Source organism: Mastacembelus armatus, chromosome 9 (genome assembly GCF_900324485.2).
Source record: "Mastacembelus armatus chromosome 9, fMasArm1.2, whole genome shotgun sequence".
Classification (NCBI taxonomy): Eukaryota; Metazoa; Chordata; class Actinopteri; order Synbranchiformes; family Mastacembelidae; genus Mastacembelus; species Mastacembelus armatus.
Genome location: NC_046641.1, coordinates 22,149,360 through 22,169,571, shown reverse-complemented (window position 1 = coordinate 22,169,571; position 20,212 = coordinate 22,149,360). Strand labels below are relative to the sequence as shown.

General features: G+C 41.5%; 3 protein-coding genes across 3 annotated transcripts; all 3 read left to right on the top strand.

The window, feature by feature from the left end:
- The first annotated feature begins 652 nt into the window (after positions 1-652).
- On the top strand, positions 653-3,679 carry izumo1 (izumo sperm-oocyte fusion 1). The gene is made up of 9 exons (XM_026322305.1): positions 653-854; positions 1,098-1,172; positions 1,297-1,380; positions 1,456-1,476; positions 1,610-1,699; positions 1,939-2,066; positions 2,275-2,422; positions 3,020-3,188; positions 3,598-3,679. Exons 1-9 carry the CDS (start codon positions 653-655, stop codon positions 3,677-3,679), a joined length of 999 nt encoding a protein of 332 aa, XP_026178090.1.
- A 3,319-nt stretch (positions 3,680-6,998) lies between these two features.
- dusp2 (dual specificity phosphatase 2) lies at positions 6,999-9,726 on the top strand. The gene is made up of 4 exons (XM_026321555.1): positions 6,999-7,580; positions 7,824-7,945; positions 8,085-8,304; positions 8,726-9,726. The coding sequence occupies exons 1-4, from the start codon at positions 7,193-7,195 to the stop codon at positions 8,941-8,943; spliced, it is 948 nt and encodes a 315-aa protein (XP_026177340.1). The 5' UTR covers positions 6,999-7,192; the 3' UTR covers positions 8,944-9,726.
- Positions 9,727-14,258: 4,532 nt separating this feature from the next.
- On the top strand, positions 14,259-19,848 carry adra2b (adrenoceptor alpha 2B). The gene is given in 3 exon segments (XM_026322226.1): positions 14,259-15,326; positions 15,471-16,663; positions 16,665-19,848. Coding segments are annotated over 2 exon segments (1,572 nt in total). The 5' UTR covers positions 14,259-15,326; positions 15,471-15,493; the 3' UTR covers positions 17,067-19,848.
- Positions 19,849-20,212: the final 364 nt, after the last annotated feature.

Below are 20,212 nucleotides of genomic sequence, written 5' to 3'. Positions count from 1 at the left end.
GCAACATTGCACAACCGCCCTGAACAAACCAAACCACAGGGTGAGTCAATAATCACGTTGTGATTGTGATATTCTTTCTACCACTGGGTGGCAGCAACAAGCTGTACATGAGACGATGAAACCACAGGAGGTTTACTGAATTTCTTAGTTATGTTCACTGGCAAAATAAGCAGTGGTGCCACCAAAGATAACTAAAGAGACAAGAAAATGTCTAAGTTCTCTCTATGTGAGTTTTGGTTTTTGTAGTTTAACAACAGATTGTGTTGGAGAAACAGAAACTGTATAGTACAGTGTTATTTTTTGTTTGTCTTGTGTCTGTCTGGAGTCTAAATAGAAGACATCCCCTTTGGGAAATGATCATCAGATTGTCTCTATTTTCTGTTACACTATACATGTTGTAATCTTGCCTTAGAAAACTAGAAGCAAACATGGACTCAGCAATAATAATATATTTTACTTATTTTGCTAACAGGCTATCTATGACATTAAACTGAATAATGCAACAAAAATACAATCTAATGGTAAAGTAGCAGTAGTATCTGTACAAATGCCAGTTGAACAGCTGTGGGGATAGTAATTGTGGTATTTATGGTATGTTATTTCATAAACTGACCGCTCCTAATGTGCAGGAAGTTCAGCGTGCAGAGGAGAGATGCTCTTGGTAGTGGTGTCCCTGCTTTGCTGTGTCCCTGCAGCCAAGGCATGCCTGCAGTGTGACCGCAGGGTTAAGGTCCTGCATGAAGACTTGGTGCTATCTGCTCCCACTGTGGCCGACCAGATTGAGATGGAAAAGATCTGTGACCATGCCTATGTGACCTACAAAGAGACCAGCCAGGAGCGAATGGGAGTCATTGGTGACATTAAGAACTGATTTATGACATGGCATGACTGTAATTTGTGATAATTTGTGAAAACAATTTAGCTTGTTGTTTATTTTCATTACAGGTTTTTAAAATATCAAGTTACTGTTGTTTTTATGATCAGGCCATTATAGCATTTACTGCTATGGACCTCATTTTCTTCTGGATTAAAGTCTGAGTTACATGCTTAAAACATAATATATTAATATTGACGATTATCTGTTTTCCATGGCTCAGATCCCACCACTCTCTACAGAGCCAGAACTGAGTACCAGAGTGAATTTGACCGCTTTTTGAAAACCAGGCAACCTGGTAAGAAACAAAAAAAAACGTCATTAGAATGAGGTGTGTGAAAAACTATAGTTCCAAATGGATACGACCAAATGTAACTACACACAGTATGTGGTAATCATAACAACCCTGGTCTTTTTTAAAGGATCTATAACCTTTGATACAATTCAGATCATGGAGAAAGGAAGGCAGATCTTAGAGAAACACTTGGACACCTTCATCAGTGATGGTGATTGGCATGAGTGACAGTGTTATTTCTTTCTACAAGATATAATTGTTTAATATGTGTTTGTGTCTCCCTCAGGACTGTGCCCTAACGCATGTGGTAAGGTTGTTCTGTTTGGCTCTTTTATTTGTATCGCTGTTAATCTATATAGAAGAACAGTATTTACATATAGTACCAGATAAACAGTACATGTGTACAGGTCATGTGTGTGAACATGTGTTGTGGTTCTCAGGCCTTCTGTATCAAAGAGTAATGGATTGCTTCTCTTGCCGCTACAAGATATACATCTGTCCCTCTCCCTCTGGCCATCCGGACTGTGGGGGTATATTTTATCTTGTTTGTCTGTTTGTGTGTGTGGATGTTGGTGATTTCAGAGGGCGTGTTGGGTTTGGCGTCACCAATCTTCAGAGTCCACAGACACATGCTCTTTGTGAATGTGTTCTTAAGCAATGATCTGCTGCTGCCTGTCCATGTGATGGGCCAATGAGAAGATTACTCACGTAATACCGATACAATGAAGCTTCTTTTCTCTCTCTCTTCCCTTTCCAATTCTTTCTGCAGAGTACCCACTGCAGGCTGAGGAGGGAGGTCAGGCAGTGTTGAACTGTTTTCTTCCATGGCATCGTCTTCTGTTGGGAAAACCAGAGTACTACTACTCCTGGGCCCCAGGGGTGCCAGGAACTCAAAAGGTGTCTGTACATGTTCTCAAATCAGAACCAAAGCAGAAATATAAGTACTATCTTAACACTTTGCATACATTCTGATATACGTATTATGTATTACATTGTCCCTTACTTAGTAAGTACTTAGTAGTAGCAGTAGTAGTAAATCATTGTGTGTATGCATATTTACGCTTACACCCACTAACTTGCAACAATTCCAAATTTGTTCGTGCAGCTGAATGAAAGTGACTTCGAGCCCTTGGTAGTGACAGATGAGTCATCTGTGATCCTAAACCAGCTGCATGTGGATGAACAAGGAAAATATCGTTGCTCTTTGCAGGAAAATGGAACCATCTTCTACCAAGTCACTTTCCTACTCACTGGTAGGGTGACAGCTCTTAAACACATCATCACTGAGAAATTGTCAGACAATTCAATCACGTTATTTTTGGCACTTTTAAATCAAGTAATCAAATAAGACGCAAACACAAATACTCCTTAAATGTTTGCCAACACTAAATAACTGACAATGAATAAAACTGTCTGAGTCTTGATATTCTAGTAAAACTGCTTCTAAATGTTAGTTTTCAGGGCCATGGAGGCCATGAAGGTTATCCAGGAGACCCCAAGCATAATTAGAAAAAGAGTGGTTAATTTTAAACTTGAAGAAACATGTTCCATCTCCCTACCAGCACCTAATGCATGGAGTTCTAACAATAGCTTCTAAATTAACAGAATAAATCTTTAAATAGGAGGACTCCTGAAATAAAACCTTTTGTAAAGGGAGAACATGGCCTACTGTCTAAACTTCTATTTAGAGGTTGGTGACCGGCAAAAATCACATGAAAACCCTGATTCATTGTCAGGCTAGGACAAACTGTATGGTGTAAGAATCTGCCTCCTTATTTTCCTTTACACAAATATTGGTCTACAATTCTATTAATATATCATGCTGTTATTTTCATCCTCCATCCACACAGTCAGCCCTTTGCCAAACCAAACTCACCGGCCCCTCCTCACTCTGCCCTCCCTGCCTGATGGAGACAAATACTCACCTTTTCAACCTACTGAGGGTCTGCTGGTACCAGCCATCGCCATGGTTACCGCCCTCAGTCTGGCAGCGAGCATAGGCCTCACAGTCATCCTGGGGTGAGAGGCAATAAGTGGGTGGAGGGGAGAAAGAGAATGAAAGGTTAGCAGGAAGAGTGGCGGCAAAAGAGGTGACAGCCTGAGGGCACAACAAACTAAATGATACAAGACAAAGCAAACGATCATGTTGTCGTAGATTGAGTATAAACTTGGGATTGTGAGGCTTAGACATATGTGGGTGTCATTGTGTTCACTGTTTACAATACAACTGAGCCAATTGCACTATTAGGCTGTTTTCTCTGAATCTATCGTCACTTTTTCCAGGAAGTGATGTCATTTACCTAAACACGGAAATCAACAGATGTTGACTTTAAGTACACATAAAGGACACATAATGGATGATTTTAGTACCATTATTATTATTATTATTATTATTATTATTTTAATCTAGTTGTGATCTTTTCTATAGAATGATGATGAATCGGCGGCGAGCAGCAGAGGAGCCCACAAGGAGGAGGAAGGAGGGAAAAACAACACAAAACATGGTGTAATGAAGATATTGTATGAAATAGATACCTACTTCAATGCCAGGGAGATTTGACTCACTTTAGCTTGTACAGTGGTTGAATAAATTTCCCAGCATAACATGCCAAGTCATGTCTAGAAATTACATGGAAGTGAAAATACCTTTTGGCTACATGCAAATGACACAACTGTGTATAGATATGTTGTTTGACAGTGTAAATAATAATAACCTACCCATACAACACAAAGTCTGTAGTGTAACATAACAAAAACGTACAATACACACAACTACTTACGCACACACACTCTAAAAGTCCCCCAGAAACCACTCATCTTTCCATAACATTAAGCACCAGCTTGCCAGAACACATCACTTATCTGCCTCCAGCAGGAACATATTCCCCCTCAGTGGGGAGACGACATGGTCATGTGGACATTTATGAGGCACAGGGATGAGCTAAATCTCCCAGATTATAGACTTTTTAGAGATTAATAGCCCTAGCCTTCCAATTAATCCTGGATAATCCCCCCGTGGGAGGAGGGTGGGGATATAGAGAATTAAAAGCTAGCAGTAAATTTTTTCATTAGGGTTTCTTTTAATGTTTATTTACTCATATATTTAGTCAGAGAGCTGAGTACGGGCAGACTTTTTTTACATGCGTTGAAGTCATCGTTTTCTTACAGCATTATCACTTGACTGTGCATTTTGATGATGCATGTTGCTTCTGATTAAAAAATAGTCTATTTACACAAGTTCTGTTGCGACTGCAGCCATTGCCTCATCATCAGTTGTACAAATCTATCACTCAAAATACTGCTGGTTATCATGATTAACAACAGTCACCCATCCCTCAGCATCATGTCAAGCCTCATGTGTTCTCAGTTGATTCTCTTCCAACCATGACCCTCTGATTTGCTAATACTGGAAAGATTTATAATTAACGTTTGACCAAAATGAAAATGAAAGCGAGTGATCGTGTATGAGTCACAGCAGCCCTGAATCAGCCAAGCTCTGAAATCACCGTTTTTTCAAGGTGATTTCTAACAGACTTTTTGAATGGGGCCTAGTCAGTTTCAGTTACGAGCTTTGGCAAATGCCAAAAGGTTTATAGTGGCAAGAGGCTGCCTAGATGGTGACAGGATGTATGTGTGGGGCTGTTTCCTGTGGGGCGGCTGAGATGGGGGCGAATGTTGAAAAAAATCCTTTAAGACACCCTCATACAGAGACTCACGTCACAGTCCTCCGACTCACCAGACCTCATCGTTTCACTGCGGGTTTGGGTGGGTTTGTACAGTTTGTGTGTGTTCAAGCTTAAAGTGCAGGTTGAGGCAACACTAAATGCACGCTCAGCGGCTCTACTGACAGCCATGATAAACGGTGCACCAAAGTGTCTGCGTCTGGATACTGATGTGGATTGAAATTGCAGCCTCAGCAGGGAGAGGGCACGGCAGAGTAGGAGCGCTGCTTAGGGAGCAGCAGGCAGCGCCCAGAGAGGGGGAGAGGGGAAGTGGGAACATGAAGAAAGTGGTGTCAGAGGTTTGAGTGGGAGACGTGTGTGGGAAGGCAGAGTGATTTGAATGTGGGTTATGAGGAAATGAACCCAGAGACATCAGATTACACCTCATGATATAAACTAGCCCACACTACACATGAACTATATTTCCCCCTGAGTGACTTGTATCCAGAGATGGAACCAAAATACCTTTACTAAATTAGAATTACTGGTGTGTGAAGCATCAGAGAACCGCAGAAATTAGCATGTCTGAGATGTACATAAGATCCTTAAAACATGGTTTCAAATCTCCAGGATTTCTCTGTTCACAGCCAAATAAACAACGCAGTTAAAGTTCATTAAAAACACCTTCAGCTGTTGTTTATTAGGAATAATGAATCTGCTGTAGGTTTGATTTGATTACAACACCACAATATGAGCCAGAAAAAAACACAAATATATGACATTATTTTTCTAGGTTCACGCAGAACCCATCACTCATAGTGAGAAACCAAAGGCCTTTAAGGTGACCAAGAAAGAGCCAACGTGTGAAGGTGTAAATATACACTACTTAAATAATTACACTCTGCCAAATGTGACGTCTTTACCATTCAGCACTTATAGAAAATTACAGAAAAATGACTAATCTCTTTTAATAGTGTGTTCTTCTCTTCCTTGTAAGAAATATATTTTCTACTTCCTCAACTAAAAGAACAAGACTTTCCTCTAATATCTGTTTATCTCATTGAGTGTAATAGTTGATCAGTAATCTGCTTAAAGGATAATCTAAGTCTGGTATTGTTTTTTTTTTGTTTTGTTTTTGTGTAAAAAATCTTTCCTCAACAATCCCATGGAAAGATCAAAACTAACACTTGATCCTCAAACACATCTTTAGTCTGTGTAACCAAAAGCTCATATGTCTTATTCTTCTGTGCCAGGACCTCAACCATTGTCCAAAAATTTTTAAAACTACTACAGTGAATGCAATCGAAAAGGTCACTGGTTATTTTAAACCTGTGTTGCACCACATCTGTAATAAATGGGCTATATATTACTGTTTGATTAGCACTTGATTAAAACTGATAGTTGAGGAAAATAATCAAACTATTAAAATGTGTTTTTGTGATTCGCTATTAAAGAGTTGTCTCTACAGCGGAATAAAATAAGACATTGTTGTTTTTGTCTTTTCATGGATTTGATGATAATAAAATCACAGACTGTCATCAGCCTTATTCTGTGAGTGAAAGTAAAATATATTCAGTCCAAGTTAAAGTGCAAGGTTATAAAAAAAACAACTCAGTTACAATTATGGGACTATTTTTTTTATTTTCCCCCTTGTTTATATGTGCAAAGTTAATATAATAAATGACTTATAATATAATACATAGCTGACACATGCTGCTGTTTTCTGTGGTGCATAGATTTTGCTGTAATGCCATAGAGAAGGAACATACAGATGCTGTAGATTTCCCAGCAGAACAGAAACAAAGCAGCGTCCATCCCAGAATTTTATCGGTGCAACTCAACATGCAGGAAACATCAGGCCTGAGAAACTGAGGTTTAAACTAACCCAGACAACTACATTCAGCTTTCACCGTTTCCCCTGCACGCTGCCGTTTTTAGCATAACGTCATTCAACACAATAACAACGGGATAACCCCAAGCGACCACGTGCGCGGTAGGAAACTCGGGTTTGACGTAAGTGTCCATATGCGGAGTGTCGGCTTGGCCAAATATGGTCATTCCGCCTGTGACGTCGTCGCTTCAGCGGAAAACGAGGAGGGTCCGCGGAGATCCGCCCCTTTCACGGCTGTTATCAATGAACAAGTGAAAGTCGATCAAAAGCTGATTTTAACCGACCTGACGGAGAATCAACAAGTAACTGCTCCTTAGATGTTTTTTACGTTTCCAAAAGTTCTTTATCTTATTTAAGTTTACACAGGAAAAAACACTAAAAGCGTTTTGTTTTTTTAAATCTAATTCTCTTTATTCTTTTAGTCGTTATTATTTATTACTACTATATTGTTTTAAAACCACTTTTCAGCCATGACGTCTTCCAGTGAGCTTTTGGAAATAACTGGAAATGAGCTTGTCCACATACTCAGCACCCCCCGAGACCAGTACACCTCTGCTGGGTCTGTGGTGCTGGACTGCAGACCCTTCCTCGATTTTTCTTTGACGTACATATGCGAGTCCCGAAACGTCAACTGGAACTCAATGCTGCGCCGTAGATCCAAGAGCTCGGTGGTGGCGCTGGAATGGCTCATACCGGACAAGGTGTTCCTGGGCCGCCTGAGGCGCGGGGAGTTCTCCCCTGTGGTGGTGGCAGATGAGAACAGCAGCTCTGTGGCCGAACTGAAGCCAGAGAGCGTGGCCCAAATGCTGCTCACCGCCCTGCAAAACGAAGTCCAGACGCAGATCTGTTTTCTGCAAGGTAGTAGACCCATATTCCATGTTGTCTTTGACCTCCCAGAGCCTAGTCTGTTTTATTTTCTATTACAGATTAATTACTGTGGAAATAAAGCTTGATCTGCTGGAGTGTTTATATTAATGAAAGTCTAACTTGTAATGTTAAACAATGTAGGTCCAGGTGTTTGCTTTCATTTCATACATGGCACATTTTTAAGAAGGGCTTTGGTGAAAGCTTCAATGATCATGATGTGTGACCTCCCTTTAGGTGGATTTGAGGGATTTTCAGAAGCATTTCCAGAGCTGTGTTACAACTCTGCCAGCAATCACCTGTCTAGGGGGGAACCTGAGCCAGCAGTGAAGGGTCGGAGCACGCCGATATATGATCAGGTAAGTTCAAATTCACCTTTATAATATAAAACACTTCAAATAACACAAGTTTGCGTTACTAGGCTTTATTGATAATGGAAAAATAAATAGTGAATATTCTGTTTTTAACATGTTTCTGTTTTGACTGTGTAAATTGCAGGGTGGCCCAGTGGAGTTGCTGCCCTTCCTGTTTTTGGGCAGCGCCGTCCACTCCTCTCGCAGAGAGACCCTCACGGCCGCAGGCATCACAGCTGTGCTCAATGTTTCCTCCACCTGTCCCAACTTCTACGAAGGGGAGTTTGAGTATCTGCGGCTCACGGTGGAGGACAATCTGGCTGCTGACATCAGAGCCTGCTTCTACACGGCCATCGCCTTCATTGGTGAGTTTCTCCTATAAACCTCCCTAACTCCCAGCCTGTGTGCTGTGCAACCTTAAAATGAAAGTGCAGTCATTATTTGCTCACTGTAATATCAGCCCAAAGTCCAGTGAAGGTAGTGACTCCCTAAACACACAGTGTTTTTTTTTTTTAACCATTTACATGAAACATGAAATATCTAAAACATTTTTCTAAGCAGTTTCCACACTAGAATCCATTATTCAGGACTTATGGACCAACAGTGTAATGATCAGGTTACAAAACAACAGGATTATGCTGCTCAAGCTGCAGCAGAGCCATTTTTTAGTGTTTTTATTCCTCCAGTCAAACGTTTCTTCGTGTAACACCTCGTCATCGACGTCAAATAAACTGATGTGTAGCACAACACACTGATCTCTCTTTGTCTTTTCCATCTCGCCTACAGACTCAGTGAAGCAGAGTGGGGGCCGTGTGTTGGTGCATTGCCAGGCGGGTATCTCCCGCTCTGCAACCATCTGTCTGGCCTACCTCATGCACACGTTGCATTTCCGGCTGGATGAGGCCTTCGACTTTGTGAAAGAGCGGCGCCATGTCATCTCACCCAACCTGTCCTTCATGGGACAACTGCTGCAGTTTGAGACTGACATTCTCTGCCAGGGATGATAAACTTAATATGAAGGAAATTTATGTGACTCTACTTTTTTTGTCTTGCCTCCTGTAGGCATTATACAGGACTGACAGCATTATCAGGACTCACACAATCTGCAAATGTACTACTTGTGCATTTCAGAGGTGTATATTTTGTACCCTCAGAGAAACAGCTACTTGTGTTGCTGGCATCACATGGCTGGTCCATCTGGATTATCACGTTAAATAGGCTACAAACTGACAAATATGATCCTGAAGCGAGAAAAAGCAGTTGGCAAAATAAATCCCACTGGATTATATATAATAATAGTTGTGATTGTGAGCCAGCAAGTCGGAGCAGCTACGAGGTAATTTTCTTTAACTTTTTATACTTGGGGAAAGTTCTACCACCTTGTGTGTGTGTGTGTGTGTTATTATTATACTGTGTTATACTCATGTGCCTGATCATTTGCAAGGGCTGTCCTGTTTTCATACTGATGTCATTCCTTCACTTAAGACCACTGTGACATGACATGTCTTTTTATGAGACAACACTGTGTTAACTACTTAGAGCAATACTGGAAGAATCTCAGTAGACGTTTCGTCTAATTTCTAAAGGTGCACTAACCAGAACTGGTCTAATCATTCTGTATCCTGAGATAGATTACATTTAGTACACTCAAACTGCATGAAGTTGTTTCATTGTGTAAATGCAATTTTTATTTATTAGCTATTTCAAGATTTGTTGTTACCATTATTACAGTTACTGCACTTCATACCGTTATGGTTTGGCTGATTCCTGCTGTTTTTCACTGAAATAAAAACATGCTGGAGAACACACTGAGTCTGTTTACCCCACACAGTCATATCCTTTTTTCCATACACACTGTACACACTGGGTAGTATACCTCACATGATACACTCTAAACGATACGGTCAGTGGCTATCTGGACAGAAAGACAGAACAGTGAGTCTTGAGTGTGTTGGACTCTTTTCACAGAGTACATTACAAATATATAGTTAACCTCACCGACCTTACTACACTTGGTTTGCTCTTGCTGATTCAGAAGGTATTAAGACCATGCTTTGCTGAGTATTTTGGAGGATTATCCACAGAGAATAAGTTTTACAGTCTGAAGTAATTTTGAACTCAAGCACTGACAGAAATTTGACACCCACTCGCAATGAACTTTTTTCCCATTTGATCTGGAAATACCAGTATTGCTGTGGCTTCTCATGTGATATAATGCATGCAGTTTGGTGACCCTGTCTGGTTCCTCATATTTCAGCTCAACTATTACTATTACATCCACATTTTGCCACTATTAAGGAAGTCACCGTCGCACATCTGTATTATAAGAAGTGATTTGTTTAGCCTTTAGTATTTTGTATAATGCACAGTGTCTCTAAACTCCTCCAATTCAGATAAAATCACAAAGTACTACCACTAATGGTGCATTTAAGACCAGCTGCAGTCACTACTTCATCCCTTGGTGCTAATTACACCACCCACACTGTGTCGACCATAAAATAATCCACTTCCTCTGATTTGCACGAATCCATTGCCCAACGTGTACACATGCATAACTACTGCGTTTGACATCATCCTTCAATTCGCCACTATTTTCAGAAATGCCTTTTTAGGGTTTGATTTACATTCATTTGATGAACATTCAGTTCACTGCATACAGTCACTGCAGACTCAACTAAGTTTAATTTTGAGGTATTTGTATTTTACTTTTGTGTGTCAGTTTTAGGCTGCTTTATGTTTGTACTCCACTACATGATAAATCATTGAAAAACATACTGATTGATTAAAACATACTGTTAATGATTAAAACAGCAGTTTCTGGCCTTTTTAGTTTATGATCCATTTATAAAAGAGTAGAGTTTATTTGTTTATTTGTCAGACTTAAATTTCAGTTGATCACAGTTTTATTATTTTACTTATATGTTTACTTTTTATGATGTTACTCCTCTATGTTTTTGGATCTTAGTACTTCCTCCACCACTGTAAGCAGTTTTGAAACATCTGCCAGATTACTATCTGTGTAGTGGAACCTAAACAATACTTTAAGCTCTGGGTATCAGTTTGTAGTGAGACAGTGCTCTCTACTGAATACTTTGGAAATGACCAGAAATCTAGATTATATAAAAGTATCCAGCAGGGGACGCCAGCAGACTGTTTATTACAGCAACACAGACGAGCCACACATACATATTCCACACACTTCCTATCTGTTTCCTGATACATGGCTGTCTAATAATGTGTTTAATTAACATTTGGAGTCATTTCACTTGATCATGAATTTATCTCTGGAAACAGACCTGTCTTCTTTTTGAATGCCTCTGATTTTATTCACTGTATTCAGTTACTCCTCACTTAGTTAGACTTCCTAATGAAAACGGACCAAAAACATTATTCACAGTGAGTCCATATTAAATTGGAAGAGTGATATTACACTGGGTTGTGGACTTACCTACCACTCGTGTGTATGTGTGTGCATGTGCCTGTTGATGTACAAAAAGGAAACGCTTGACAGATGAAAGATTCGTATGGGGATCAGGCTTCAGATCAATGTGGAGGTTCGCAGTATTTTCTGTTCACAGCTGAAGGCTGGGTCGCTCAAACATGAAATCCCAGTTGGAGAAAAACTCTAGATAGATAGATAATACAAGCAATATGTGTGATATTGCAGTATTACACACATGCAAGGACCTACAGGCACACACACAAGCAGCAGTTGTCATCATTACAAATGCAGTTAGGAAAATTACTGTATGACCATCTGGGAGTGCTCCTTGTAATTGTTTGCAGGTTGCACACACACAAACAAACACATTAAACACATGCAAATACTTGCTACACTCACTATATTTCTATGGATCCTTGGTGATAATGTTTTCCTGAGTCCAGTGGGTTGGTGAGATGAACAGATGGGAAATAAGATGCAAACATATTCTGCTATGAATATTTGTACCAGTCTTCATTTTTTATTGTGAAATACTAAAAACTTTTTCCTCTTTCAAATAATCTAATAATCAATTTAAATGCTTAAATGCTTAAATGCAGCCTGTGTCAGCCTGGTCAGTAGCAAACATCCCTTTGTTTGAAGGGGTCATAGGTCAAAAGGTTGTGGTCTATGGTGCTGCTCTGTAACCCTAACCCTACACATCAAAAGTACAACTAGTACCTTATGAAACCTAAATCCAAATCACACCCTAACCCTTACACCAGGTCTTAACACCGGGCCAAACATTCCTCTTTCCAAAAATGTAAGATATTCACTTCGTATGTCCAAAAATCCAGCTGGTCCCCACAAACATAGAAATGCAGAAGCACAGAAATAGAGAAAACAGTAGGCAGAATCCAGCCAATAACCCCAAAAAGATCTGAAAAGACAGGTACTGTGCTGTAATTGATTTGGACCTGAACCATAATGTGCAGGCTCCCACCACACCCCTGCTCTTAGCTGAACTGGCATCTATCTGGAACTTATTTGTCTTTTAAGACAATTTCACATCACCTTTTTATTAATTATGTTACATCTTATTACACCAAACAGGAGTGAAGCTTTTCCAAAGCACATAAACCTTTCTCAAAAAAGTTGGTGCCCTTTCCAAATCAGACCCAAACTTTTCCAGTCTGGATGGCGTGCAAGAATTACAGATCCACGGTCGTGATCCATGGCAGTAGGATTTCCTCCAGGCTTGTGCAGTCCACTGTACTGTAGCCCGTGTGTGTGTGTGTGTGTGTGTGTGTGTGTGTGTGCGTGTGTGCTGCATCCTATTATACAACAAGCACTTCAGGAGTGGTGCAATGTGCAGTGAACACTGAGTGCTGCTCAGTCTCCATAACTTTGGCAGCGGTGACGCCCCTCTCCCCTAGAATGCATTTTCAGCGAGTTGTTATTGGCACGGGTCAACCATGAAAACACAGACACTTGATTGGAGTGCACTCTCCCGCTAAAAGCTTTGTTCTGCCTCCCTTTATATTTACAATGTATAGTGTGGGGCGAAAAATGTACAAACCATTATTGGCTGCTGCTTCAGTTCACACAATCAGCGCGCAGGGCTCTCAATTGTAATTCCATGCGTCGCTGGCTGGGCTTCTCTCAATAAAGCAGCAATATGTGGGAGACGCACTACAAAAAACAAGCGAACAGGACCTCCACACACCTTTCACAAGGCTGTGTGTGTGTGAATTTATATCACAGAGGCCACCTACCCACTGTCAATAGCCAGTATGACGCAGGTTTTACTCGGTAATTGACCAACTGAGGACTTGATCTCGATTAGGCCATAAATCATGAGGGATGCCGGATGTCTGAGCTTCATTGGGTACGAAGTGTTGCAGGACGCACAATGCAGGGAGATTTAAATGGAAATGAAATGACGAGCACAAAAAGCTGCAAGAACCTCACACGCCCTGCACTTTGCACTATGGGCAGAGGTGGAAAGTGTCACATTTCATAAGGAAATAGTTCACTTTTACTGCAACGTTTATGTGATGTTGTAATTACACGTTTCTTTGCAGAAAACAGTTTTCTATGCACAATATGTATCCTCATAAAAGTCTAGGATTTATAGCTTGAGATTAAACTACTCAGTGGAGCAGGTGAACCACCCAGAATTTACTGCATCAATAATGTATCGTCCTGAAAGTGATCGTTGTTAGAAATGAAAGGTTTCTCTTTATTGTAATATCACAGTGGTTTAGGGCGTTTTATCGAGTCAGGGGGAAAAAAGGATATGCTCCCTCTGTCACTAATGAGAATGAGTCACATTTTAACATGGTCTGTGCTGATGAGGACGGAGATGACCAACCAAAAACCAGAGCGCATGTTCATGTTTTCAGCCAAGTTCAGCAGCTAATCTGATATTTAGGTGCCTGAGTGAAAAAGTTTAGCACTGGATCAGTCATGTGTGCGACTCCACATATTGAAGGGAGGGTTAATGTTGATGAAGGTTATGATGGTGATGATGAAGACGAGGATGACTGAGCATTTTTTTAAAGTGGAAGCGTCGCTGAGACGAAACTAATGCCCCTGTTAAGCAGATGGCATCAGCTCTGCGCTCTCACACGGACTCTCCAGTTGTTTTGCATTAAGCCCAGGGTGTCCCACCCATTGTTGTTCAAAATGAAAGTTTTCTCTTTATCTTATCGTAAGATGACAGTGTTTACCACATCAGGCCAGATATGCCTCTTTTCTCAGTTGCTTTTAAGTGCAAGTGTTCCCTGAACAAACTAATGCCTCTGTAGAGCAGATGGCATCAGCTCTGCGCTCTCACACGGACACTTCAGCGACCCGTTGAGTTAATTGACCGAAGCAGTTTTTCCCAACAAGCCATTTCTAATGCAGCTGCGTTGGTTGAGCGCTCGGGTGTAGATTTAGTGTGAATGAGGGAGAGAGGGACGATGGGGAGCTAAAGGGATTGAGAAGGTAAGGATCCCATGACGCCCACAGCTCCTCAGTGACATCACCGGCACTGAAAAGAAGCGCAGATGGGAGATGGGAGGAACCCCACTTATTAGATTCTGTCCTGAGGTCGTGTTCACAAGTGAAGATGCTGCTGCGCCTTCTACGAGGAAGCCTGTGATGTGCGCGAGCGGAGCGGCTGAATCCTGACACCCTGATGAACTTCTGGGAGGCAGGAGCGCAAGAACCGAGAAGAAACTCTTAAGACGCAAAGATTAGAAATTGCACAACAGGGATCGTCTCTTTTCTGCACAACAGGGATCGTCTCTTTTCTGAAGAACAACACGTTTTCATCACATTGCTCTTCTTCGTGCGCAGAGCTGACGAGCTTGACGTTAACTTTGAGTTTTCTCTTGTTCGATTGACTAAAAACTGGAATCAGGGCAGGATATCCTTCACAGGGAAACAGCAGTATCTTTTTTATCATGAACCACTGTAAATACTGTATTATATGAATTCTACTTCACTTTGGCTAAAGCATTTTTTGTTGGGCAGGTAGAACCTACGCGCGTCTCCAGATAAGGGCGCACGCAGATCGCGAGTCTCGGCTAAATTCAGTCCAAGCTGATTGTGTTCAGTGTGTCTGCTGTAAATGTCCTCAGATTAAATTGTGATTAATTACATCTCCCGGTCTTCATGATTAGTCATCTTAGGAAAAGACCAATTGTCGTGCGTTACAGAAGTTTCAGTTCTTCGGGCTGTGTTGTTGGCTCTGCAGAGGCTGAGGCACAGATTCATTTCTGGTTTTTGGGGAGAAAACAAGCTGTAGAAAATGGCAGGGAGTTTTAATTGAAAAGCGTTGATCCGTGACTCTATGACGCCGTGACACGTTGCCCAGGACTGTTTTGCATGCGTAAATGGACTTGGAAGACCTGCAGTGGAGGATGCAAGGGAGCTAACATTTGGAAACATCACAGAGATAAAACGAAAACAACTGAGGTAAATATGATTACAAATAATTGATGTTACACACATATTAGGCTATATGAAAAAAACAACAACTGACAAATGATTAAAAACCATAGAATAACAGGGAAATACGTGTTTAAAATGTTCCACTCTTCACTTTTTATCTGACTAAAGAGTCCTGGATAGCTAAACCCAGCATGGCCTCGGTTCTGGACAGCAGCTGCTCTATGGAGCTGAGCGGCTGGAACAGCAGTGTGAGCAGCTCCGGTGCTTCTGTCCCATGTAACCAGAGCGTCCTGAGACTCGCTCCTTACTCTCCTGAAGCTACGGCGGCCTTCGCCACTGCCATAACCTTGATGGTCCTTTTCACCATCGTGGGGAACGTCATGGTGATCATCGCCGTCCTGACCAGCCGGTCACTGCGAGGTCCGCAGAATCTGTTTTTAGTGTCACTGGCTGCAGCGGATATTTTAGTGGCCACACTCATCATCCCCTTTTCTCTGGCCAATGAACTGCTTGGCTACTGGTACTTTAAGTCTCTGTGGTGTGAGATCTACTTGGCGCTGGATGTGCTGTTCTGCACATCCTCCATTGTGCACTTGTGCGCCATCTCACTGGACCGTTACCTGTCAATCTCCAGGGTTACGTACGGGCGTCAGCGGACTCCCAGACTCATCAAAGCCGCTATTGTGGTGGTGTGGCTGATCTCTGCCATCATCTCGTTCCCTCCTCTGCTCTCACTGAACAAAAGTGAGGCAGGGGACCAGGGGGGTGAGAGAGGACCTCAGTGCCAGCTCAATGATGAGAAGTGGTACATTCTTTACTCCACCATCGGATCCTTCTTCGCCCCATGCCTTATCATGATACTGGTCTACATAAGAATTTACCAAATAGCCAAGCAGAGAACACGTTGTCCACCAGGAGAGCCCCGGAAGGATGGGGTCGGCTGTGCCACGCCAAGTCAGCCTCCACGACATTTACAAGCCAATGGGAAGGATGATGAAGACAGCACACCCCCTTCATCCAATAAGACCGCCAACGCCAGACCCCCAACCCTGGCCATCACCCCTTCTCCATCCCCAGGAGAATCTCAAACCTCCCACAATCCCACACCCAATAATCTCCTGCAACCTCCATCCCCTACTCCAGGTATGACCCCCATCACAGCGTCTCCCCATGGCCCTTTAACCTCGTCCTCGGTGCCTCAATCTGCCCCTGCCAAGACTAAAAAGGAGGGGAAGAAAGGCAAGCGGCAGGGAGGGAAAGAAGCTGATAATAACAATGGTGACAGCTCAAGCACTGAGAGTGATATGGAGCACAGCCATGGAGGAGGCCGAGGCAGCGCCAGCATGCCAGGGTCACCAGCAGGGGGGGGGCGTCCACTCCCCAACCTCAGTCAAGCGCTACAGGGACATGATCGTCACTTCAAAGGGGGCTCGGCTGGTGCCAGGGAGAAAGTCAAAAATAGAGAACAACCCTGGAGCAGCGAGGCGTAAAGCGATGGTAAACAGAGAGAAGCGGTTCACCTTTGTCCTGGCAGTGGTCATCGGAGTCTTTGTGGTATGCTGGTTCCCGTTCTTCTTCTCTTACTCCTTGCAGGCAGTGTGCCCAAAGACCTGTGCCATCCCTGAGCCACTCTTTACGTTTTTCTTCTGGATCGGTTACTGCAACTCCTCACTTAACCCAGTCATATACACCATCTTCAACAAAGACTTCAGAAAGGCTTTCAAAAAGATACTCTGCAGAAGCACCAAGGGAACGTTTTTTTAGCACACAGTCCCCTGAATAGGAAAAATGGCTATTTCTGAGGCACAGAAAAAATCTTAATTTCCATTTAACCAAACAATCAAAGGGCTGTTTTAAAAATATGTTGAACTATGGAAACTCCAGCATAAAATTCATAACTGAGAGTCACTCTTTTATAGCCGGTGTGTGCAAACAGACAAACTGGACCATGAATTCCCAGTGTGCAGCTGATATACATTTTTACAGGGTATGGGCTGAAATAAAGGCAAAGTTTGACTATACAAAACTTCTTAACACCTAGGACACACATATTTATCTCCAGATTGCATTAAAACATTGGGAATGTTAGGAAACAAAGTGGTCATTATAGAAGAAATGCACACACACTCAAGGTTATAAAACTGAGAGAAGATCGTCAAGAAAACAGAAAACGGTTGAGAATTAACTTTCAAATAGGAATACAAACTGTTTAATGTATAATGTATAAGGTTTTATAGTTATCAAGGACTCAAGGACTATTGGAGAAAGACAGCAGGTAAAAATAAGGAAAACAAATCTTAGACTCCTATAAGCCCAGGGCCCTTTATTTATCATTACAGAGCACAAGGATCACACAAGGTTAGTGGTTATTTCTTACGTCTGCACTCTTAATTTGCTCAGCTGCAGGGCAAACATGTGTTCTTCGATTTTTATCTAAAACATAAAAACAAGAGAAGGTTTATGATGGTCTCAAATGTGATCGCACAGACAAGGGTATCCTTTTAAATCTGCTGACTTTTATATGAAAAGCTTTCATGTCAGACACCTTGCTCCTGATTACACGTCAGTCATAATGGACACTCAGGGTGTTTGTAATGACACTTTCAGCTTTCACCTTTCATGAAATACAGATCAAGCTGAAGTGTGTTGGATTTTGGACTTCAAAAAGAAAACTGTGTGAGATGTGAAAGTAAGAGTGTAACCTCTTCATCATTTCATCTTGCTTTTTTTGTGCTTTTTAACTTAACCTGGACTATCACATCAGAGGACTGACCTTTCCAATGAACTGCTTCAGTATGCGGACATTTAAAACACTTAAAAACTCTTTCTAACCTCTGGAAAGGATATGCACAGGATGCTAGAGGAGGTATGTCCTCTGAAAACTGTAAAAACATATTTAACATGAACATTATTTTCCAGAAGCCATGCCTCCTGATGAGCAGCAGTACTTATCAGGTAGACATTTACACTTACTACAGGACGGATGAACAATGCAATTATGGATGTGCAATGTTACCCCTAATTACGCCTCCATATGGGTTATTCTTATAACCGTTTGGCTGAGTCACTCTTCACTAATGCCTCCGGCACACCGTTGCATGCAGTGGACCTCTACGTGGCACATCTAGTTTGTTGCTCTGAGGCAAGAGGATGATGGTACATTTATTTTTCTCACCAAAAGATCGAGGCCTGAGTTTCCTCAGAAAAAAAAAAAAAAAAGAAAAGAAAAAAATGTGTCTGTGACTGAACAGCGCACAGGTTTATTGACTCAATGGGACAAGGGCTGTCAGCAGCAACACTTCAGTGTACTAATTGTCTAATTCTGCTGACCTCTGTGTGTGTGTGTGTGTGTGCGTGTGTGTGCGTGTGTGTGTGTGTGTGTTAACTTTATTGTTTTTCTGTAGAAAGTGTCAGTGCCTCCTCTGGCTACGGTTTACTACAGATTTGTTGTAATACTGAACCATATTTCCTGTTGCAGTCGTCACTGTCTGTCATGAGAAGGTTTAACTTGCTGGAGAGATCAGTTAATATGGTGATGAAGTCTTACTGAACTGAAAATCAGTGTTTAACAGTGGTTACAAGTACATGGCTTTTTAGTGATCACCCTCAAGGGACCAAAGAGCCTTATAGAACACCAGCCTGAATCAGTGTTATCTGCCTCTGTGTTGCTTTAATGAAGTATTACTTTGTAATTGGTGTATGTGACAGCAGGTAAAGATTGAAAACACCGTACTATTCATTTTAAAGTATATTGTGTTTCTGTCTGTTACCTATTTATTGTTCAGTTTCTGTGCTTTTATTCTGAAAGTCAAACAAAGTAGAGCTGATCAAAAACCAAGAGCACTGTACAGATCCATAATATCTTCAGTAGGAGCAAAACTGATTTATGCCATCTGAGCTATATTTGAGCTTGTGGGGTGTATTTGTGTCAAAAGTGAAGGAACATGAACTTTGTGTTATGTGCATAATGCCAACCCTACAATGCAACATCTGTCATCATTTTATTTATGGTGTACAACTTATCAAGCATGCTGTAGTAGGAAAATCCCTCTTCATCAATGCTATTGAGATTACATTTCTTCAGCAAAAGTAATCATATATGAAAATGTCAGTAGCATTGTAGGTAGCCAGTTTCATTCGGGTGATTTGCAGACTTTGTGCAGGAAATTAAGGCTGCAATCGAGACCACACAGAGCAGTGTGGAGATGCAAATAACTATTTAAACAAAATGGTTGAGTAAGAGCTCCGTGCATCAGCTGCTCATCTGAAATAGTTATTTTCTCCCCAGAAAAACAAACAGCTATAGCATCAGTTCTAACAAAAATAGCTACAGAGGTCATAATCATGAGTTTTAATACTGCCTCAAAACCCACAAACACTGCATTGCTTGTTTTAAAACATATGACTTATGGCTTAAAGGTGGCAGATGCGATAATCTGCCTTATCATTCTTTCCCCTGAAACCGTCTCTTCACCAACTTTGGACCAAACTGCATGGTCTGAGCTTTACAATCATCTATACCCCATCTGTCATCATCCCTGTGCAGTTTGGAAATAAAGCTATCTGAAAATTCATGGGTTTTTTCCCCAGTTCATATACTTTCACATGAAAAGAAACTAGAAAAGGATCATTTCCAGGAAAAGCATTACCAGTTAGTTGTTTCACAAATATGAAAATTTTAACAGAATGATGTTTTTCTACCATACATGGTGAAGCAATTTACAGCCATTATGTAATAGCCCCGAATAGCGACACAACTTCAGGAAATTGTCTATAACATTGTGGGCAAGTAGCAGATCAAAATGTCATTATAACATCTCCTATCACAGTGAGACATAAGAAATAGGCCACAGCAGAAGCAGCATAACTGCCAACTAACACAGGGGAAGTCTATAAGGAATTCAAGCATG